Genomic DNA, 23692 nt, shown 5'->3' with positions numbered 1-23692 from the left:
CTTTAGACCAGGCTGGCCTCGACCTCAGAAATCCTCCTGTCTCTGCCTCCCAAGTGTTTTTATGTGATGCTGGGGTTTGAGCTCAAGCTTTATGCATATCTACTTTAATAATAAAGTTTTAAATACAGTGTTTTTATTTTTATTTTATTTTATTTTTTTGGTGTTTTCGAGACAGGGTTTCTCTGTTTAGCCCCGGCTGTCCTGGAACTCACTCTGTAGACCAGGCTGCTCTCAAACTCCTGCCTCTGCCTTCCTGGTGCTGGGATTAGTGTGTGCTACCATGCCTGGCCTAGTTTTCTGTTTTATAATAATTCTTTTGGGGATTGAAACTTAAGGGCATGCTAAGTAAGCATTATACTGCTGAATTACATTTCTGGCCCCACTCCTCCATTTTGAGAATCTCTTCCTCAGTTTGACCAAGATGGCACCTTGAATTCCCTTTGTAGTTCTGGCAGGTTTCAAACTTAGTAAATATCCTCTTCCCCTAGCCTCTCAAGCAGTTGGCTTGTGCCACTGGGCCTGAATGAGACCAGTGAATTTTTGTATATTCTAGTCTTTTGTTTTCAGACATTTTCCTTTGTGTATCTCTGTATTCTGGCATTGGCATTATAACTACAAAGAGACTACATAGTTCCAAATACCTAGGATGAGCTGATAGGAGCAAATAGGATAGCTATGTAATTGAACATAAATTTAACAACAAATATGGATTGCGGTGTACTGTATCCAGAGCTGGTTTCTATGGGCAGAGGTTCCTGAGTTTCTAGTACAGAGAGCTTGGGGTTATTCTGTGTTTTTTTTTGTTTGTTTGTTTTCAAAGGTATTGATTTTAGAATAGATTTTATATATACTCCAAAGGGTGCAAAAGGTTCAGTGGTGGTACTGCAACACTTTGATTTTTCTTCTTAGATTCCAGCATGCTATGGGAGGAGTACCTGATTGGGCAGAGACTGGGAGCAAGCGGAGGACCTCTTCAGATGGTGAGTGTTGATGCTTCTAAGCTAGTAGGTCCCTTTCCATGTATTGTTTTTATTGGAGTTTTCCCAAGCTTTTAAAACTGAAGTGTTTTAGATGAGCCTCCCTTGTTTATGTTGGTTTTATCTATGTATTATATGTAAGTATACTGTAGCTGTCTTCAGACACACTAGAAGAGGGACTCAGATCTATCTCATTACAGATGGTTGTGAGGTACCATGTGTTTGCTGGTATTTGAACTCAGGACCTCAGGAAGAGCAGTCAGTGCTCTTAATTGCTGAGCCACTTCTCCAGCTCCCTTAGGTTGGTTTTAAAGTCTGACATTTCTCTGAGTAAATTCCCTGTTTTTGATGGCATGAATTTATTTTATTTAATACAGGTTGAGCATACTTAGTCTGATACTTGAAGTGTTCTAGAATCTGAAACTTTTTTAGCGCTCTCAAGTCTGAAATATCTGGAACACTGGCTTTTTGAAGCCAAGAGTGGGAAATTATATATTATGGAACTGTTTCATGCACAGAATTATCAGAAGTATTATTAAAATCACGTTCAGGCAACATGTACAAGGTATATACAAATCAGATGGATTTCATGTTTAGCTTTGGGTTATGCTCGGGCTATTTTACTATGTTGTATATCCAGGTACTCGGAATCTGCTTCAGAACAGTTCTGGCCCCAGGCGCTTCAGACAAGGGATGGTCAACCTGTAGCATCTTACTTACTTACTGTAAGGAAGATAGAGGATAAAGGAATTTCAGTTATGTTTTGACAGGACTGTGTTGTTTTATGGCTTAGTATTAAGGAAAAATAAGTGGTACTTGATTCAGAGTTCCTTCTGAAGAGGCCTCTAACTATTCTAGCTCTCTACCCAGAAATGGGAATTCTGTCAGCAGAGTGGATGTCAGACCAAGCCCAGATGATAACAGAAAAACTGCAGGTTTTAAGATTAGCTTGTGTTATTAAGTATTTTTTACTTTAAACTCTGAGTTTAGACACTATAAATGCAGATGGCTTAGTCAAGGTCTGATTTGTGTGAAGTTATAAAGCTTAGAATAACAATTAAAATCTGTTATAGATCCTCATACTTAGATAGGAAGCACTTAACATCTTTTTATTGGCTTTACCAGGAAGTGATATAGGAAACTCATTCATGCTTCAGACAGAATTTGCTAGAAAACTCTGAGTGAGCTATGTAGACAGATTGGCCTTGAGTTTAAAGAGCTCTGCCTGCCTCTGCCTTTGAGTGCTGGGATTAAAGGCTTAGGCACCTGTAGTTTTTCTGTACTATATTCTGGATGGTTTTTTGGATCTGTCAGCTAATTTTGGGACACTGTTAAAAACATCAGTGGAGGCTAAATTTTCAGTAACTGTGTTCTAGATTTTTTTACTGAGTATTTTTTTGTTTTTTTGGGAAATATTTTTTTTTTTTTAAGATTTTATTGTTACATGTAAGTACACTGTAGCTGTCTTCAGACACACCAGAGAGGGTGTTAGATCTCATTACAGATGGTTGTGAGCCACCATGTGGTTGCTGGGATTTGAACTCAGGACCTTTGGAAGAGCAGTCAGTGCTCTTACATTTCTCCAGCCCTTTGGGAAAGATTTTTATGTAGCTTATTTTGGCCCTGAACTCAGATGGCTTGTGACAGCCCATTCTGTCCTGGGCATCAAAGTGGTAGTTAGGCTTGTTGCCAAGTTCCTTTACCCACTTAGCTATCTTGTTATCGCTCACTGATGTGCTTTTATACACAGTTGGCTGGCATTGCCCTCTTTTTATGTGTGTGGTTAAGCTGTATCTCCTACCTGTTCTGTTGCTGATTTTGTCATGATTATGAGTTGCTCTTTTTAAATAAAACGCTGGCTTTATTTAAACTTGAATTCCTTTTATCTTAGTAACCATTTGTATGTCTTTCTTCCCAGTCAAGTTTTAATTGTATGTGGCGTGTGTGTGTGTGTGCGTGCACACACAATTATAAGTGCAATGTTGTCTTTAGCTTTTATTTTTTTAAAATTGTGTTTTCCTTTTACCATTTTCAGCTCAAAAAGTAGTTGAGATAGTGAAGCTAGGATGGAAGTTGCATTTGGAAATTGAGAAGTTTGGGGTAGTAAAGGGCCTTCTGATTGATTCTAAAGATTAGCCTGTGGGTTTGTCTGACTCAGATGAAAGTGAAGAGGATGAAGATGATTTGTTGCAAAGGACTGGGAATTTCATATCCACATCCACTTCTCTTCCAAGAGGAATCTTGAAGGTGAGAATTGTTGAAATTGGGACCTATCCAGTTACTGACCTGTGACATCCGATCTGCTTCTATATAAGTATGGGTAATCCTTGTATGTGGGGTTAGTGTTTCCCCTGTCATTTTGCTTTAGTAAATAATATTCTTAGGTTTTTCTTTTGCAGAAATGATAGAGAGCTATCTAAGCATGACCTACTTAAGTACATATAGGAGCCCTATAGGTTTCTTTTCATTTCTTTTCGTCTCTTTCTGCTTCCATCTCGGTCAGCCTGCTTCAGTGACTGAGCTCTTCGTGTCCACTGTACCTTATACTGTGAACTATTCTTGACATAGGAATACTAGAGGGAGCTTTTATTCATTTAATTATCGGTGTATGTCAGGAGGATGAGTGCAGATACTTTCAGTCACAGGGGCATTAGATCACTGGAGCTAGACTTAGAGGCAGCTGTGTACTATTTGATACCGGTACTGGGAACTGAACTTGGGTCCTCCGCAAGAGCACTGTGTACTCTTAACCACTCAACTATTTCTCTAGGCCCTAGAGGGTGCTTTTAAAAATAGTTTCAGATTCTATCACTTTTACTTCTTGAAATCTTTGTATTTCTGTCATAGTCTACAGTGTTCTTCATGGTCCTTGTCATGCCCATATCCTCAGCTTCATATCAGATCTCTTTTCTCCTCCTCGTTACTCGGGTCCACCCAGTCCTTTGTGGTTCTTAAACAAACTGGGTCCTTTTTTGCCTTTCTTGCTTTCTTCTGTCTGTGTCTCCTCTAAGCACTTTGGAAAGATATTTACCCCGTGCTTTGTTTACTCACACCAGTTTGTTTACATTCATTAATTGTAGCAACCTGTGCTTCCTTAGCTCAGTCCTTCAGCTAATTATCTGTCAAATTAACAGAGCAGTGTGATAAACATTTTCCTGTCTGTAAAATGGTCTGGTTATGGAGATGGGCAGTGGAAGTAGTAGTATGGTAAGGTAACAGTGAGCCAAGAATGATGCTGTCCCATGCCCTCCCCATTGCTGTGCTCCTACTATCAGTTACAGGCTTGTACTATGCCTCTGACTGCCATACCTGACTGTGGTACACATGCCCATGCTCACACATCATTCACATCCACAGTAAAAATAATAAGTAAAAATGAGAAGTGAGTGAAGTCACATTTTTTAAAAAAAAGTAACAAAATTTAATTTCAGTAATTCTGAACATAGGCAAAGTGTACTTTGTTCCTAAATGAAATTTTTTTTTAAAGATTTATTTATTATTATATATAAGTATACTGTAGCTGACTTCAGATGCACCAGAAGAGGGCATCAGATCTCATTATAGATGGTTGTGAGCCACCATGTGGTTGCTGGGATTTGAACTCAGGACCTTCGGAAGAGCAGTCAGTGCTCTTACCCGCTGAGCTATCTCACCAGCCCCCCTAAATGAAATTTTAATATGTACATGTACCTCTAAAAGCAAGAGGCAGCAGAGAGTTCAAGTGATATAAGAGATCACCATCATTTTAAACTTGCCACATGTGTCCTTGAGGGCTACACAGCAATTGGACTGTAGAACTGTGGGGCCAGTGACGTAGATCCTATTGTACTTACATCAAAGTAGGTGTTTAATTAACATTTCTCCACAAGTGCCAGTCTCTTAACCAAAGTAGCTATGTCTTTGGGGCAGTACTATATACTAGTACTTAAAAAATGTTTAGCATTCATGTGTAGAGAGGTGTATCAGACTGTTGATTACCGTGACAAAAAGAGGGAACATTTACTTTGGTTGCGTTTCAGACTTTTGGTTTTTTTTTTTTTGAGACAGGATTTTCCTGTGTAGCCCTGACTGTTCTGGAGTTACCTCTAGAGGCTGGCTTTGAGCTTAGAGATACACCTGTCTCTGCTTGGGTTAAAGGTGTGGGTCACCATGCCCAGCTCCAGTTTCAGACTTTTGAGCCCACGGTCTGTTGCTGTGTTTGTTTCTGGCCTGTGGTAAGGCAGAGAACGTCATTGAGGGCATAGAGGAGTTAAGTTGGTTACTTCCTAGTGGTAGGAAGCAGAGAGAATCCAAGAGGAGATCAGGAAAAGGTATAGTATTGGGACATTCAGAGACCTTTCCTGCAGCTAGGCCTCTCCTCAATGGTTTCCAGCCCCTTCCATTATCTTCACACATATATCTGTGGAGGGCATTTCTTGTTCAGAGCTTAACAAACGGACTTAACCCTTCACTTCAGAGACAGTGGGGATAGATTCTGGGTAGTAGTGACTTAACTGGTGCCAGATCCATGGTCCTCTGATTACCGTTCAGTTCTGCTTTGTAAACGGCATTGGGTTTTTTTTTTTTTAAGCCAGAGGTTCTCAACCTTCCTAATGCTATGACCCTTCAGTACAGTTCCTCATGTTACATTGACCCCAACCATAATTTTTTGTTGCTATTTCATAACTGTAATTTTGCTATTGTTATGAATTGTAAATATCTGATACATGACTGCTGTGAAAAGGGTGTTTACCACCAAAGTTACGACCCACAGGTTGAGAATGCTGCTTTAAGTGATGTTAACCCACTTGATTTGATAAAATCCCAGCTTTTTATTTCCACAGATGAAGAACTGCCGGCCCGCCAATGCCGAACGGCCTACCACTGCTCGGATCTCATCTGTACAGTTCCATCCTGGTGCACAGGTGGTGATGGTCTCTGGGGTAGATAATGCTATCTCACTGTTTCAGGTATGAATTTTTAAATGAAGTCTTGTAGTGAAGTGTTCACTGCCAGAATACAGGGTCTGTGGAAATAATCAGAAGAAACATTTGTACTTCTTACAGGTTGATGGCAAAACAAACCCTAAAATCCAGAGCATCTATTTGGAAAAGTTTCCAATCTTTAAGGCTTGTTTCAGTGCTAATGGAGAAGAGGTTTTAGCCACAAGTATGCACAGCAAGGTTCTTTATGTCTATGATATGCTAGCTGGGAAGTTAATTCCTGTACATCAAGTGAGAGGTAAGACTTCTGTTGAACATACTGTTGGTTATCAGGGTGACTTTTCTCAACCCAAATTTAACAGTATTTATAAGTATTTTCCATCCCGGGTGTGCGTGTGTGAGTGATAAGCAGGCAGACAGAGTCTCACTGTATTCCTCATTGCCCTCAGATTCACAGATTCACCTGTCTCTGCCTCCCAAGCCCTGGGATTAAGGCATGTGTCAGTGCCATCACACCCAGCTCTCCATGGGATTCTTAAAAGTAAGCATTTGTTTAGTTAATAGTATTTGACAATTTCTTGTGCTAGGAACTATGCTTGAATGAGGTCAGTGAACAGACTAAACACTTACGGTAAATTCATAATTTACATGTATACATTTTTTTCCTAGGCTTTATTTGTACTCACTAATTTTTCTTTCTTTGCTTATTGTTTTTATTTATTTTGTGTTGGGAACCAAACCTAGACTTTTGTACTTGTAGGCTAGGATTCTACTTTAGGCCTTTACCCTGATACTCTATTAAAAAATTTTTTTAGGGGCTTGGTATGGTTGTACACACCTTTGATCCCAGCACTTGGGAGGCAGAAGCAGGTGGATCTCTGTTAGTTCGAGGTTAGCTTGGGCTACAAAGCAAGTTCAGGATAGCTAAGGCTACACAGAAACCCTATCTTGAAAAAAAATTATTTTCTATTTTTTATTTTGTGTATATGAGTGTTTTGCTTGCCTGTATGTATGTGCCCCATGTACATCCCTGGATTTTGGGTCCCCTGGAGCTGGAGTGATAGAAATGGTTGTGATCCTTTATGTAGGTGCTGCAAACTGAACTTGGGTCTTCTGTAAGAACAAGTGCTCTTAATTGCTGAACCTTCTCTCTAACCCCTTTTATTCAGAATTCTTTTCCTCCTTCCTTCTCTCCCTCTCTCTCTCTCTCTGTCTCTCTTTCTCTACTTGACCCTTCCTTTGTTCCCATCTTTCTCCACCTTCCTTCCTTCCTTCTCTTGTTTTCCTCTGTATGTATCTTTTTCCTTCTGAATACCACTTATATAGCCTGTTGACTTTGGATGCTAGAAGAGGATGTCTGATTCCCTGGAACTGAAGTTAAACATGCTGTGAGTCACATGTGGGTGCTGGGAACTGAACCTGGGTTCTTTGGAAGATCAGCCAGTGCTCTTAACTGCTGAGTCATCATCTCTTGAGCCTCCTTGTTGCTTGGTTTTAATTTTAGCAGTTGAGGTAGTAGAATGAACATTTGTGTTCTTGACTACTTTGTGGGTTCTTCTTTTTTCTACCCTTTCTCCCCCTTTCAACTCCCTAATACTAGGAAAGAAAAAAAGGATAGAAAGGAAGATGGGTGAAGTTATCGTTAAACTATTTGATGTTGAGTAGGAACACCAACTTCCTTGGGGCAAGTTTGATCTTCACCAGCAGGATATCTAATTTCTTCTTTTTTCTTCTTTGTGCACAACTATATAACAAATTGCAACCCACAGCAACCAGTAACCCATCAACCTCGTGGGGCACTACTGAGATGCCAAGGTTTCTATCAACACCTGCTTGCATCAGGGTCTGAGATGCCTTTGTTCACAGCTGAGGCTTATCTTTGTAAAGAAAATCAGTGAAGGCTTTTCCAGAGCTTTGTATAATCTTTGTAAATGAGGTGGATTTTTCCTCAACCTTGTCCCAAACTCTTAAAGCAGCTAAGTGACATTGTTTTATAGTACTGTCATCAAGTTGAATCTGTTCTTTTTTTTAAAAAGATTTATTATTTAGTATGTTTTCAGCATTCTGCCTGCCTGCATGCCTTGCAGGCCAGAGGAGGGCATCAGATCTCACTATAGATGATTGTGAGCCACCATGTGGTTGCTGGGAATTGAACTCAGGACCTCTAGAAGAATAGCCAATGCTCTTGACCACTGAGCCATCTCTCCAGCCTCGAATCCTTCTTGTATATCAGAGTACTGCCCTTCACCCAGCCACTGGCCTTTACTGTATTCATTATCCTCACTCTATATCACTGTTCAGTTTTCGAAGCTTCTTCCCTCCACCTTGTTAACCATTGTAGTTGTGGGCTGGCTTCAAGTCACCAGTCCTTTCCCACCATGGGGAATAATTTTATTTTGAGTAGCCCAGTTAACTTAGGATTTGTTTTCCTTAAGGCAAGTGCATCCCATATGAAATCATGGCCTCTTTAAAACACCTTAGATATTTCATTTCGATAGGATGCCATCCTATTTCCTAATCTGTTCTACACTATTAGCAGGCATGTGCTGTGTGACTACTGGGCAAGCTGACGGTGGTCATCTCATGACCCTGGGCTGCTGCTCCTCCTGCTCTGGAGACATGGTTGGTTCTAGATTAACCCTTTCTCAAAATGGGCTGTTTCATCCAATTGTCCTCTGTTTTTTTTTAGCATTTCTCTGACCCAAGCACCATATACAACATAGGACATATACAGTGTACAATATGAAACAATATAGGAAGGAGAAAAAGAAAAAAACAGAAAATGCCCTCTGGGAGCAAAACGGGATATTCCAGCAGTAGCAGCCGAGATAAATCTTTTGCTGGTATCTTGAAAAGAAAAATCCATCCCTTTGTTCTCTTCTGTTTTCTGTGTGCTGTTTGAAATCAGGTTTCCCATTCTGTCTGGGTGCCACTTGTAGCTGGAATTGGGTACTTTGTGGGTTCTTCTTTCTCCCAAACTTCTCCACCCTTTCAGCTTCCTACCACTAGGTAGGAGAGAATACGGAGAGGGCTTGGCTTTATTGCTAAATTACATCCTGCTGATTAGGGACAGTTTTTTGGGGTAAGTTTGATCTTCATTTTCAGGATATCTAATTTCTTCTTTTTGTTTCTTTCTTGTACATGATTACTTAACAAACAGCAACCAACAGCCCAGCAACCTCTCAGGGGCCCCAGCATTAATATACCCTCTGAAAAGTCCTCAGATTCCTAACATCACAGTCACAGCAACCTCTCAGGGGCCCTAGCATTAATATACCCTCTGAAAAGTCCTCAGATTTCCTAATATCACAGCCCAGCAACCTCTCAGGGGCCCCAGCATTAATATACCCTCTGAAAAGTCCTCAGATTCCTAATATCACAGCCCAGCAACCTCTCAGGGGCCCTAGCATTAATATACCCTCTGAAAAGTCCTCAGATTCCTAATATCACAGCCCAGCAACCTCTCAGGGGCCCCAGCATTTATATACCCCCTGAAAAGTCCTCAGATTCCTAATATCACAGCCCAGCAACCTCTCAGGGGCCCTAGCATTAATATACCCCCTGAAAAGTCCTCAGATTCCTAATATCACACAGTCACAGAACCTTTTTGTCACTGGCAAAATCACACACCTGCTAGAGCACCAGGCAAATCATAGTTTCTGTGAACAATCAGAAGCAGCCCCATATTCCACACCTGGGGTTAAAATGAAAACATAGTCTTAGGATATTTCTACATTTCCTAAAGTTCCAAAATTGTCACTACACACATTAGTTAGAGATATAGACGACGTGGCTTCTACTTCCTTGGACCAATTGTTTTCTGATAAATAGGGCATTAGATACTTTAATTTTAATGTTTATTGTAAGTGTTGATTTATACTTGGAATAAAGCTCTTTTTTGAGAAGTAAATTTTAAAGGATGACCTAGCGCCCCACCCCCTCACCTCCACTGAGCTGTTTTCATTAGGCAATTTATTTACCCTTACCCATTTTTTTTCTCTGTATTGTTCTGCTCATGCTTCCTGAAATATCGGTGGGTCTTTTTTTGGAGGGGGGAAACCAAAGCTGTTGTAACGATGTTGGCTGGCTTAACAAGAGTTGACACAGCCATAGGTTCCTGACAGTCTTCCTATTGCACTTGTGTGGCTATATTCATGTTAATGGACAGTGAATAAGACCAAACTAAATAAACATTTATGTTTATCTTTAGTTCTAGTCTGTTCTTACTGTTTCCTGATGTGTTTAATTATCCTTTCCAAGTTGGATCTTTGTGAAATCCCAGCAGTTGCAGTTTGGATTTTGTAGATTTGAATTTTCATTTCCCCACTGCATTAGGTGCATTTCCTGGTCAGTGAATTTTCTTTGTTGAAAAGCCTAAACCAACTTACATTAAAACAGAAAATTGTTTTGACAACTACTATATTTGCAGTTCTCAGTATCCATGGTGCAAAACCATCTCTAAGGCCAGTTCTAAGGGATCCAACTCCCTTTTCTGGCCTCCAAGGGCACTGCACGCACATACATGTAGGCAAAACACTTCTACACTTAACTACAGCAAGAACCAGAGCTGGCCTGCAGGATTGCTGAGCAGATGAAAGTGCTGCTTGCTGCCCAAGTCTGATGTCCAGGTTCTGTCTTCATAAGTCATGACAGAAGGAGAGAGAAAAGGAAGCAGAAGCCCACCATACTTAAGGAAGGTTTTTGCTATAGTGAAGCTTTAGCTCAGGGCCTTGACCCTGCCAGCTTTACCATTGAGGAATATCACTAGCCCTGTGAAACTACTAACTCAATCCACTCAAGAAATTAGAATATTTCACTAAGGTGGGAAATTGCCGATTAGGATATTAAAGCCTTTGTATGCGAACTCTTGGTGGCATAAATGCTTGTTTGAACAATGAAAACAGAATTGATTCAGATTTTATGTTCCATTAACCTGTCAAGGCTTATAGCTTAAGCAGTTAGAGGGGGTCCGAAGGAGCCGCAGCCAGGCCCTCTAGAAGGCCCAGTTAGTAGGCTTAAAGGCTGTTGTGGGTGTGAACACCTTCACCCCCATTGTGTACAAATGAGTGATAGTGGGAAGTCTGTTCTGCTCATTCTCCCTGGCTTTCTCCTTCCCTCCCCTTGAGTAAGCCATTTGTACCCATTTTTATGTGTCCTTTCTATTAGACTACTTTACAGTGAGTAACTTGGCTCTTACTCTGATAGGGTCAGAAGGGATATGAAGGGATATGTCTCTTTAAATGGGTGAGCAGACTTTCAGCTATGTGTATGCCATTTCAAGAAGCTAATTGCACTTGAAAGTTAGGAGTTTGTGCTTTTGTTTTATTTAAGTTCAGACACACAAGAAGAGGGCATCAGATCCCATTACAGATGGTTGTGAGCCACCATGTGGTTACTGGGAATTGAACTCAGAACCTCTGGAAGAACAGTCAGTGTTCTTAACCGCTGAACCATCTCTCCAGCCCTATGGGAGTTTGTGCTTTTAAAGTACAAAATTAAAGGTTATTTTCCCATTCATCATATGTGGCAACCAGATATTTTGACTATCTCTAATGGCAGTGGATTTCCTTTCCGTTAGTGAACTGTGTATAACACTACTCCAGTCCTTTTAGTTATATAGTTGCTATAGTGCTATTGTTTGGCAAATGAGCTGATTTGTTTACCGTTTGGAGAACTGAGTCTCTGGCCTATGGCTGAACTGTTGAATGCTAACCAAAATGAAGTTTGCCAACCATTTTGAAATGAACTTCTGTTTGGGATCTTTTTGATGTGACATGCAGTCTGATTTATTTAGAGCTTGTGTTTCGTTTACTTGTGTCTTGTAGATATTTTAAAAGGTAAGGGAATTTAATTGTTATTAGAGGGTAGGTAGAGTTTTTAAAAGTCACTAAATCTTGTTTGTTGCATCTCATTTCTTAGGTTTGAAAGAGAAAATAGTGAAGCGATTTGAAGTCTCCCCAGATGGATCCTTCTTACTCATAAGCGGCATTGCTGGGTTTTCTCATTTGCTATCAATGAAGGTGAAACATGTAGTCTCTTGTTGTTTTCCAGTCCCTAGTAAGGCTAGGGTTAAGGATAGTCTTGAACTTTAACTCAATGTGAAGGTTTTTTTGTTTTGTTTTGTTTTTAAGATTTATTTTATTTATTTTATGTGTATGAGTACACTGTAGCTGTACAGATGGCTGTGAGCTATCATGTGTGTGGCTGCTGGGAATTGAACTCAGGACCTCTGCCGGCCCTGCTAGCTCCGGCCCCACTTATATATATATATTTAGCCCTGGCTGGCCTCCAACTTACAGAGATCCATTTATTTGTGCCTCAGACTAATAGGATTAAAGGCTTGCACTAGGATAGATGACACTCAGTGTGTTCCTAAATCTATTCAAGTAGAACTTTAGGAGAAGTTATGGGCAGTTCAATTAAGAAAAATAGACTCAGGGCTGGAGAGATGGCTTAGTGCTTACGAGCACTGGCATTCTTGCAGAGGACCTGAGTTCAGGTCTCAGTACTCACATGCTGGTTTTCTGTCATCTGTCACTCATATTCTAGAGGGTTTGTTGCCCTCTTCTGGCTTCTGTACGCAACAGGTACAAATTGCAGAAATACAGCTATATACGTGAAATTAATAAAAATTAGAGTCAAATATTTTTGGCAGGCAGATATCAGCCTTCTAATATCTGGCAAATAATTACTTTTAGACCAAAGAACTGATAGGTAGCATGAAGATTAATGGACGAATTGCGGCATCCACATTTTCTTCAGATAGTAAGAGGATATATACCTCTTCTGGTAAGTTTGAACATTTATTAATGTTTCAAGTTTCATTTTTAAAAAGCTGCATAGTTTTCTTTGTATTGTTTTAATAAGAAAATCAGATATATTTAGTATTCATTTTCTGTCATTGCCAGGTCAGTTAAGAACTAATAACGGTGAAAGGTTAATCATTTGATATGTAGTGTTAATGTGCTTGCTACATGCACACATACTTCAGTGTGGGAAAAGTTTCAAGGAGATAGTTACAACAGTTTCACTGAATTCTCATTGGGAACATGAGTTGTATGTAGAAGGTCAAACCCTGGAACAGTATCTGCGGAAATGGAGTGGATGAGGGAGTGAGGAGTCATCTTTGAAGTGAATGTGAGTATTGTATGCATGATAGGATGAGAAAGCACTGTAGGAACAAGAAAAAGAATTGATTGGTTTGGGGGATTAGATGGTCTTTCCATCATGGGAATATTTGTGGTGTCTATATTTAATATCTTTTTTTTTCTTGCTGTTTTAGTTAGGGTTTCTATTGCTGTGATGAAACACTTAAGACCAAAAAACAAGTTGGGAAGGAAAGGGTTTATATGGCTTACACTTCTAGATCATAGTCCATCACTGGAGGAAGTCAGGACAGAAACTCAAGCAGGGCTGGAACCTGGAGGCAGGAGCTGATGCAGAGGCCATAGAGGAGTTTCTGCTTTCTGGTTTGCTTCCCCTGGCTTGTTCAGTCTGCTTTCTTGTAGAACCCAGGACCACCAGTCAGGGGATGGCACTACCCACAATGGGCCGGGTAAGAAAATACCCGACGGCTGAATCTCATGGAGGCATTTCTTCAACTGAGACTTCTTTTCTCTGACTCAAGCTTGTGTTAAATTGACACACAAAATCAGCCAGCACACTTGCTGACATATTACTTCTCCAAATTAATATGTGCTCATTGCTCACCTTTAGTATTCTTATTTGTCAGTGACTTGAAACAAACTGTAGTTGAATCATAAACTTTTTGTGGTCGAGATCAGTTCATTTACTTTATCATCATTAAAAGTCTGCTTGTCTGTATTGTATAGCCTTACATAGCAGCCACACTAATGCTTGGGGTTATTACTTTGCTTTTCATATGTCTGCTCCATTATTTATTTGAGTGGAATATAGTACCTTTGTTCAACTTAGACTTTTGTTTTTTTTTTTTTAAATTTTAAACCTAAGATACTGTTTTTTGAATGACTGAACTTTTGCATATATTTGAAATGCTTTTAGTTTTCTGGGAATAGGGTTTAGTTCCTTGTGCTATTAAAGAGTGACTAAAAATAGTAAGTTTACTTGTGTTTTAAATTTAAGCAAGATTATCTGAACACTTCTTTGGCTTTTACTTTCAGGGAATGGAGAAGTTTATGTGTGGGATGTGAATTCGAGGAAGTGCATTAACAGATTTCTTGATGAAGGCAGTTTATATGGATTAAGCATTGCTGCGTCAAAGAATGGACAGTATGTGGCTTGTGGGTGAGTGAAGAGAATGACACCATGCTAATGAGAAGATGTTTAGCAGTTAAATATAGTAGATAGTATGTGACTTTACTGACAGCTTAGAAATGTGAAGTCAGTAATCCTAGCTGAGCCTTTTGTTTTGTAAAATTGTCTTGATGTATAATTAATATTGGCAGTTTGTCAGCTTTTTGACAAAGAAGATGGGCACTAGACTACTACCTTAAATAAACTGTAATACATTTTCCTGAGTTGAGAATACTCATTTGATCGCGGCAAGGGTTCCATCTGTTTATTTAGCTTTTTGCCATTGAGGAGGAATAGTAGTACAACTCTGGGTTTAATTTTCTTTCTTTCTTTTTTTTTTTTCAAGACAGGGTTTCTCTGTGTAGCCCTGGCTGTCCTGGAACTCACTCTGTAGATCAGGCTGGCCTTGAACTCAGAAATCCGCCTGTCTCTGCCTCCCAACTGCTGGGATTAAAAGTGTGCTCCATCACCGCCCGGCTGGATTTAATTTTCTAAGTCTTTAGCTATGTATAGTATAATCTTTGGAGATACCATTTGTTAGTATGGTGGGTGTCTTAGTCATTGTTCTTTTGCTGTGTAGAGACACCATGACTTTGGCAACTCTTATCAAAGAAAGCATTAAATTGGGACTTGGTTGTAGTTTTAGGAATAGTCCATTATTTTGGTATGGAGGGAGCAGTGGTAGCAGGCAGGCAGCTGTGATGCTGGAGAATTGGCTGAGAGTTCTACGTCTGCATCCACAGGCAGCAGCAGGAAGGGAAACCCATTGGGCCTGGCTTAGGCTTTTGAAACTTTAAAGCCCACACACAGTGACACAGTTCCTCCAACAAGGCTACACTTAATCCAGCAAGACCAACCCTTCTAAACCTTCTCAAGTAGTGCTGCTCTCTAATGACTAGGCATTCAAATAAATGAGCCTGTGAGAGTCTATCTTATTTAAACCACCACAGTAGGTACTTAAAAATATTTTCTAAAACCTGTTATTGGGTTATTAGTAGAAGAAAAATGGTTTATACTTTGGAAATGACCTTATCTTGCTACCTGATATCTACATGTGTAGGTGGAAGGAGGAGCAATTGCATTGTTAGCGGTAGTTCCAAACTAAATTACAAGGTCATGTTAGCATGTCTAATATTGTGGGTATAGGATATTATATTTGACTTCAGTCCAAGCAGTAATTGAGCTATAAAGAAATTGCAGTTAGGCATTTCCTGCCCTGGAGTGGGACATTAGTGGGGGTTGAGGGTGGGTCTAGCTGGTCAGAAATGTAGTGTACTTTTCAACATTAAAATTGGGGAAGTTGGACGGACAGTGTGTTTCCAAAATGGCGGCAGCGATGGATGTGGATACCCCCAGTGGCACAAACAGCGGAGCGGGCAAGAAGCGCTTTGAAGTTAAAAAGCGGAATGCAGTAGCCCTCTGGGCCTGGGATATTGTGGTTGATAACTGTGCCATCTGCAGGAACCACATTATAGATCTTTGTATCGAATGTTAGGCCAACCAGGTGTCAGCTACTTCAGAAGAGTGCATGGTTGCATGGGGAGTCTGTAACCATGCTTTTCATTTCCACTGCATCTCTCGATGGCTCAAAACGAGGCAGGTGTGTCCATTGGACAACAGAGAGTGGAAATTCCAAAAGTATGGGCATTAGGAAAGACTCTCCCGTAAAGCGTACCCATTTGTTACTCATTTAGTGACTTCCTGTTAATTATAAATTAGAGAGAACCACAGTTCTTTTTCTTTCCTATGTCACTGGAGTTTGGTGTTCCCGCAGCCATATTGTATTTTGTGTCAAATAAAGCCTTTAAGTTGGGAAAAAAAAAATGGGGAAGTTACTTGTAAATCTCTCCAGGGAGTTTGGGGTCTGGGAAGTCAGGTTGAACTGAGCTAGGAAACCTGCAGACAAGTGCAGCATGGGTTGGATATGCCTTAGGTGGTAGGACCTGGCAGCTCAGTGTAAGTGCCTATGATCTTGTACATGTTAGGCAGTGTCCGGGCTGGCTGGTGCTGGCTCTTCATCCTAGATACTCAGAAAGCTGAAGCTGGAGAACTAGCCTGGCAACAGTGAGACCCTATACCAAGAAAAATAAGAAGAAAGAAAAGCAAAAGGGCTGATGATACGGTTTTAGCATTTATGTGAATGTATGTAAGGTTCAATCCCCAGTACTACAAAACGACAGAAACCAAGCTGTAGGAAGTATTGGAAGTTAGGCAGTAGGTGCTGTGGGAGAGTGCTTATCTTAGGTTCTAAATTTACATTTGTTCCACAAATAGTACATGGCGGAGTGGATATTTGATACATTCTTGATTTATGAAAGTAAAGTGGAGATTCTGTGCTTTCTTCAGATTTGTAGCTAGACCTACAATTGAAAAGCTGCTCAGCCAGACTGAAGCTTCCTTGATAGAATGTCTTTGTCTTGCTTCAAATCCCTTAGCCATTGTGCTCCTTGCAGCATGGTATTTCCACAATCACCAGTGTGTTCATTTAGGTTGCAGAGGGTTTTTTTGTTTTTAATCTATTTTATTTTTTCTTTTTCCAGTTCTAAGAGTGGAGTGGTAAACATATATAATCAAGATTCCTGCCTCCAACAAACAAACCCAAAGCCAATAAAGGCAATAATGAACCTAGTTACTGGTGTCACTTCCTTGGCCTTCAATCCTACCACAGAAATCTTGGCAGTGGCTTCAAGAAAAATGAAAGAAGCTGTCAGATTGGTAATAACTACTTTTATCCTTTTCTTTATCTTTGTAATTTAGAATTTCATGTTGAAACAGTGAGTGATAACAGAAAAGTAGTGTGTGGCTTATTTGAAGAAGTAACTTCTTGCCTGGAGACGGGGCTTACTTGGTAGAGTGCTTCCCTGTAAGGCCATGGGTTCAATCCCCAGGACCAAAACAAATTGGGAATGGTGACACATGCCTGTAATCAGGGCTCTCCTTGGCTATGTAGTGAGTTGAAAGTTGGCCTACTGTACATAAAAGCCCTGTCTTTAAAAGCCCAGACACAACAGCAACAAAATGCTAAGAAGTTTTGTACAGATATTAGTTGGGAGCTTTGGGGTTCAACTAGTGATTGTGTTAGTACATATGGCCACCAAATTTTGCAGTGTCTGTTCTCTTGGAAATTCTGAGCTGTCTATTGTCAGAATTCTTAAAGTTATAGTACTCATTTTCAGAGGTTTCTCCTAACATATAAATTAAGGAACATATTTAAGGCAAGCACTTCATTGGCAATTTCTTTACTTATTTTCTAAAGACCTGTAGCTACAATGGAGTGGAGGCAATTCATAGATTTTGAAAGTCAGTTGAGTTGCCGTAAGTAAAGGTGCTGCAATTATTCACATAGCTAGCTAGACAGGGATTTTGAGTACTTGGGCCTCAGGCCATCCCAGTTCTTATGATTTAATGGAAAGACAAAGGACCCAGTATTTGGCTATATTTATGGCTAAGATTTATTATAGCCTTTGGATACTAAGCAGGATCACCAAAAGGAAGAGCTACACAGGTAAAGTGTGGGCAACCTGGGAGTCTCTTCCCAGTAGAGTTGTACAGGATGCATGTAATAATCTCTAGCTGTGAGGTGTAGCTGCACACCAAGTGTTTTTCACCTATGAAACCCATTAGAGACCCAGTGCCCAGAGTTTGGTTGAGCATTCATGTGGGCTTAGCATTTGCTGAATTTTAGGTGCCTAGAAGTAAAAACCAGGTATTAGGCATAAATCAGTTCACTTATACAACTGATTTGGGCTACTGGGCCCAAGTGTATTCTTCATTCATTCGTAGCAAGTAGGGCGCTGTTTACCATCCAAGGGCCATTCTTATAAGAAGGTGTTTCTGAAAATACTGGCCTCAGGCCCATATTAACTGTTTTGAGGCCAACTTTAGAGTTCAGCTTAAATGACCCTCTCATACCTGGAAGCTTGCTGCCCCTCAGAACCAGTTTCTTCTTTAACAATTATTTGCTCTTAGCCTCAGGTAGACAGATTCTGTTTAACTTTGAGTAGGTAGCAGTTTTGTGTTACACTACTGTTACGTGAACACTGGCAGTTTGTGTTTTACAAAGACTTACTTTTACACTTCGTTGAGTATGAACTTAGATGATAGTGTATATCTTATGAAGAGTTACAAAGGACTTTTTTTTTTAACAGTTCTACGTTGGTGACAGCCCTTCCAGAGTCAACAGTTAGCAAAGGGCAGAATTTTAATTTCAGACTTTATACTCTTTCTGGTTTGTTGAAAAAAGGTTGCAGGTAGCATAGGCTAACCTTGAATTCCTGATCCTCTTGCTTCCCTCCATGTCTCAAATGCAGGGATTATAGACATGCATCACCATTGCCTTGTTTAGATTCTATATTCTTTGTAACACAGTTGTATAAGGCAGTATGACTGGGCAAAGAAGCAGCTAAGCTCCTGCCTATGCTATACAGACACCAATCTAGAGCCCATGGGCCATGTGTGTCCAATGACAGTGAGGCCCAACACATTTGTAGATGACACTGGCAGATTGCAATGTTAAAAGGTTGGACACTTCTAGTTGTGTGCATTGTCACTGTTGCCCGTGGAGTATAATAGAATTTGGTTGTGAGTTTGTCTTGTTAAATGATTTTCAGAGCCTCTTACTAATTCTTGTGACTTGTTATTTGATTGGGGTTGTTATTTGTTCTCTGTTTTTTCCCTCATTAGTGTCACTGATTTGCTGGCTTCCTGTGCTGGATGTGATGGGTGGATTCCTTCTCTGATTCCTTTTATTCACCTGTTTTTCTCAAATATATTCTTTTCTGGGCTCTCATGATTGAGACTTTTTTCTTCCTCTGTGTGTAGTGTTTTTCAGATCACAATGTCCTCCATTCATATTTTTGATCCTAGTCACACCCTCATTACCTTCCTTGGTCTGGCTTCCCTACAGGGAGTCCTTTCTTCTCAGCTAGTACTCTTCCTACCTCATGTCTATTGGATAGATTCCTTGTGCTGACTTTGATTATTTCTCCTTCCCTGAGTTTTTAGGTTTGCCTCTCTCCTTTCCTTTTCTATTTTGTTTTTTTTTTTTTTTTCCAGACAACATTGCTTTGTAGATCAGCCTGGCCTCGAATTCCCAGAGGTCTTGCCTTTACCTCCTGGGTGCTGGGATTAAAGGCATACACTACCATGCCTGGCTTATGTTTGCCCTCTAGATCATATCTTAATGCTTTAAAAAAAATTATGTGTATGAGTGTTTTGCCTGCATGTATCTGCATGCCTGGTGCCTATGAGGGCCAACAGAGAGTGTCATATCCCCTGGGACTGGAGTTACTGGTTGTAATGAGCCACCCATATTGGTGCTGGGAGCTGAACCCTAGTCCTCTGGAAGAACAGCCAGTGCTTTTTACCATTGAACCAGCTCTCTAGCCCCTGTATCTGAGTTCTTGAGTGTTATTGTTATACTTATTTTTCTTTATTTATTGTTTGAATATAGTGTTTGTTAGCTTTGTTCTCTATTCTTGATATTTTTTTCTTGGTCAAATCTGTTGGTGATACTTTTCTGCCCCCCTTTTTTTTTAAACCATGTATCTATCCCTGGCTGTCCTGGAACTAACGATATAAGTCTGGCTTCAAACTCAAGGAGATCTGCCTGCCTCTGCCTCCTACAGTTAAAGGCATGCTCTACTGTGCCTGGCTGGCTCTCTGATCAGTTTTTTGCTTAGTAAGCTTCTGAAGTCTCTTTCAGACTTCAGATGGCTTACGAGTTGTGGTATCTTGAGTTGAAGAGGCCTGGAGCAGCTGTAGGTCTTTCAGTGTGAGTCATGTTGCTGTCTTTTCTCATGTTCATACTTTGGTGTTATTATTTGTGCTTCTGTGCTTTGGATGTCTCTGCTAGTTTTATTTAGGATCTTACTGAACAGTTTATTCTTGAGGACTTAGAATCTACCTAGTACCACTGAGAGAGGAGAAATTAGCTGTTGTAATAGTTACACCAAACTGGAAAATGTAGAAGTATATTTAAAATAGATTGAGGACCACTGACAGATCCCCAATGATCATAAAACAGAAAATGTAGAGTGCTGTCAAGTTTTAACAAATCAAAATAAAAACCAAAAAACCAGAAATTTCACAGTGATGAAAAATTTAAGGAAACAAAGTTAGAGATGACTCAGTGGGTAAAGTCCTTACAAGAAACAAAGTGAGAAATGACATGGTGGGTAAAGTCTTCACCATTCAAATGTGAAGCCCTGAATTAAAAATTCCTACAGCCCATTCCAAGCTCAGTGTGAGATGGGAAGTGGATGCAGGAGAATCTGTGGTGTAAGACCTTCTGTCTCAAACAAGGTAGAAGACAAGGACTTACACTGACCTCCAAGCAAACTGCTAACCTACACTCACACACGTGAGCATGCACACGTGCATGTGTGTGCGCATAACCCCCCCACACACACACACACCTAGTTATGGGCAATTTGGCTATGTTTGTGGAGCAGTGCTTTTCATGTATGCCACAGTCAAGTGACCTCTGTTTTTTATCAAGATAGAATAAAAAAAAGTTAGGAAAGAATAAGTTCCTAGTTTTTGTAATTTAAGGCATTTTATGATCTCCTGCAGGTTCATCTTCCTTCCTGTACAGTGTTTTCTAACTTTCCAGTTTTTAAAAAGAGTGCTGTTTCTCGTGTTCAAACCATGGACTTCTCTCCCAGAGGTGGATACTTTGCGTTAGGGAATGAGCAGGGCAAGGCTCTGATGTATAGGTGAGTATTATTTATAAAGTCAGATCTCCAATAAGCTGTTTTTGAAAGTGTGAAGAGAGTATGTATTCTCAATTTTACAGTTATATAAAGAATTTATTCTTTTAATTTATTGCACGTTCAAGCCTGACTCTCATTATCTGACTGCCTTATTCTCCCACAAATGTGTCACTGGCAGAAAAATTCACACAAGAAATAAAACTCTTGTGTGTGTGTGTTGTATAGTTTATAATTATTGTATCACTGCTTTGATTCTTTCAGGATGCTGATCAAGGAAAAGTAGCCACTTTAACAATACTGTTACTTTTTTTGGTAGTTTGACTTTTGCTGAGTTGACAGTCACTTTTAAATCTACTGGACTTAAGTGAATTAAAAAAAAAAAAGGATGTTTCTGTCCTTGTTGTTGTAAGCTAAAAATAAGGGTGTTAGTCACAAAGAAATCCAAAAATTAGGTCATCTATCTGTGTGTCTCTTCTTTACCCAAATACTTGTCTTTAAAACAGGCATAAGCAAAATTTAATTGCACCATTGCTAAAATAGGTTGACAGGTGGATCTTCAAGAAGTGAAACTTTGAGTTTCATTTCCCGAAATGACAGTCCCTTTCCCTTTTGTCAGATGTGCATGCTGCACAGAACCCTACATTTGCGTGTGCATGCTCCAGGGAGTGCTGTAGGCTGAAGGAAAGGAGGAACGGAAATTGGTTTTAAAGATAGTCATGAAATGAAAATACAGCAGACTATGGGTTAAATTGCTTCCTATTATGAAGTGAGAATGAGTTATGCCAGGGTAATTTTGTCAGTCTCACTTCAGATTAGTTTGGGATCAAGTGCAGATTTTCCTAAAGAGAGGAGCTCTGTGAGAGCTGCTTTGGTGTTCTTTAAGCCTCAGAAGCATTGTGTTTTTTACATTGTGCTCTAGAATGAAACTGTGCTCGCTGTGCTAGGGATTTGGATTGACAGCACTTGGAGTTAGTGTGGCTGATGAGGTATTTTGTCAGTCCCAGTTTGATCCTTTGGAGCCATCGTAACAGTTTATGATGTAAGGATCTAAAAACATCCCCGGTTGAGAATGACTGGAATCACCCCCCAACTGCTACCGCCGTCTTTCTAAGTGGTGCTCCATGAGCAGATTTAACTACTCCGAGGGTAATTAAACAGTTATCTTTTGCTTTTTCAGGTTGCATCACTACTCAGACTTCTGAAGATTTTTTTTGAAGTAAGAAAAGTCTCTTTTAAAATAAATACTGTGAGTTTTAGAGTTGTCCCATTGATGTCATTTGGTTAGAGGTATCTTACTGACTTAGCTCTGTCTCTTTGCCGCTAGGGCAGCTTAACACCTTCAATTTAGGGAAGTGGTGTGGAAATAGATCAGGAGCTGTCTAACTGACCTGAACCCTCCTTGAGAATTTCTAATCCCAGTCACAATGGTCTGCCTCCTTCTGAAGTCACGTTTTTAATATTGTATTCAGTAATTGTCACCAAAACTGTAGTTATGATCATGTAACCCACAAAGAGAGAAGAATTGAGAGAGCTACAGCTTGTGTAAACTCAAACTCTTTGACTTGGTGATTTTTAAGTGGCTTGCCCTGTTGCTCAGAGCTCAAGAGTGAAATAGATTTTTGCTGGCCACTGTTTAAAACATGGTATGTTTCCTGTATGGCTACAGCTTAGACTTGACACGGGGTGATCCTGACAGTGAACTTTGCAGTTAATCTTTTTACCCCAGCTGACTGTTAGGCTGCCTTAGATTTATGAGTGTTGAAGAAGAGCCTATGAGAGAACTGATATGTTTTAATCAGAGAAAAGGATTTTTAAAGATAAAAGGATCTTGAGCAAAGTGAAGGAAGCATTCTAGCTATTTTACCTCTCAAAAATATAGTGGTGGAACATGTTGTTTGTGATAACTAGCAGTTATAAGTGAGCTTGTATAACTTTTTCTATTCTTTTTCAGATCCAGTTGAAAAATCCCATCTCAGTACATCTTCCCAGAAGTTTCCAAGTGTTGTGATAATATATGAATAATGATTTATGGAATCTTCTTAAATTAGCAGCAGTGTCTTAATAAATGTCTAACTTTGTTTGAAAATAAGTGTACATGATTCTTTTAATCTACACACATGGTCAAGAATGTGCTTTGTATGTACTTTCTTTAAAACAAAATGTAAGAAATGGAAACTGTAGTAAAAAATAATATAAGTGAATATTTTCATTTATATTCCTCCTATCCCCTATAGTAGTCCTCAAGCCTTGGGAGGAATATAGATGGTATATATATGTTTGTTGAGGGAACATTCTGCATTCCTTGGTCTCTGTATCTTGACTAGTTAGGGGTTTTTGTAACTTACCATCTACAATAAATGATTGTAAATAAATGATTCTCCGATGTGGGTTGAAACTTAATCTATGGGTATGATGTTGAGGCATTAGGAGTCTGTTTAGTACAAAGTTCATTTAGCATGCAATGCATTTAGAATGTAGTAAACATTTGAGAAAAGAGCTTCTTAATGGTTAAGGTCAAACTGGATAGCTGCACCTAGAAGAACAAAATGATCTTTCACCCTGCATAAAATTCAACTCTAAATGAATCCAAGAACTAAGACCATCACAGTGATTCTCAGCTTGTGGGTTATAGTTATGGCCCTTTATGTACATATCAGATATTTTACATTATAATTCAAACTAACAATTACAGTTAGGAAGTAATAGTGAAAATAATTTTATGCTTTGGTTACCATAACACAAGTAAGTGTATTAAAGGGTTGCAGCATTAAGAAGGTTGAAAATCACTGCCCTAGAGAATACATTG

General features: G+C 39.7%; 1 protein-coding gene and 1 pseudogene across 1 annotated transcript in view; both read left to right on the top strand.

The window, feature by feature from the left end:
• Nucleotides 1-23261, top strand: part of Utp18 (UTP18 small subunit processome component) — a 28380-nt gene extending 5119 nt beyond the window's left edge. Inside the window, exons 4-14 of the mRNA XM_031353314.1 lie at nucleotides 910-980; nucleotides 3136-3224; nucleotides 5801-5926; nucleotides 6023-6197; nucleotides 11819-11919; nucleotides 12598-12688; nucleotides 14041-14164; nucleotides 16714-16888; nucleotides 20747-20889; nucleotides 22064-22102; nucleotides 22838-23261. Of these exons, the coding sequence (XP_031209174.1) occupies nucleotides 910-980; nucleotides 3136-3224; nucleotides 5801-5926; nucleotides 6023-6197; nucleotides 11819-11919; nucleotides 12598-12688; nucleotides 14041-14164; nucleotides 16714-16888; nucleotides 20747-20889; nucleotides 22064-22088 (1120 nt within the window). The 3' untranslated portion in view covers nucleotides 22089-22102; nucleotides 22838-23261. The remainder of the gene's footprint in view (nucleotides 1-909; nucleotides 981-3135; nucleotides 3225-5800; nucleotides 5927-6022; nucleotides 6198-11818; nucleotides 11920-12597; nucleotides 12689-14040; nucleotides 14165-16713; nucleotides 16889-20746; nucleotides 20890-22063; nucleotides 22103-22837) is intronic.
• On the top strand, nucleotides 14190-15986 carry LOC116078240 (annotated as a pseudogene).
• Nucleotides 23262-23692: the final 431 nt, after the last annotated feature.

The sequence above is a fragment of the Mastomys coucha genome, unplaced genomic scaffold (assembly GCF_008632895.1).
Source record: "Mastomys coucha isolate ucsf_1 unplaced genomic scaffold, UCSF_Mcou_1 pScaffold5, whole genome shotgun sequence".
Taxonomy (NCBI): Eukaryota; Metazoa; Chordata; class Mammalia; order Rodentia; family Muridae; genus Mastomys; species Mastomys coucha.
This window is presented reverse-complemented; position numbering and strand designations above follow the sequence as displayed.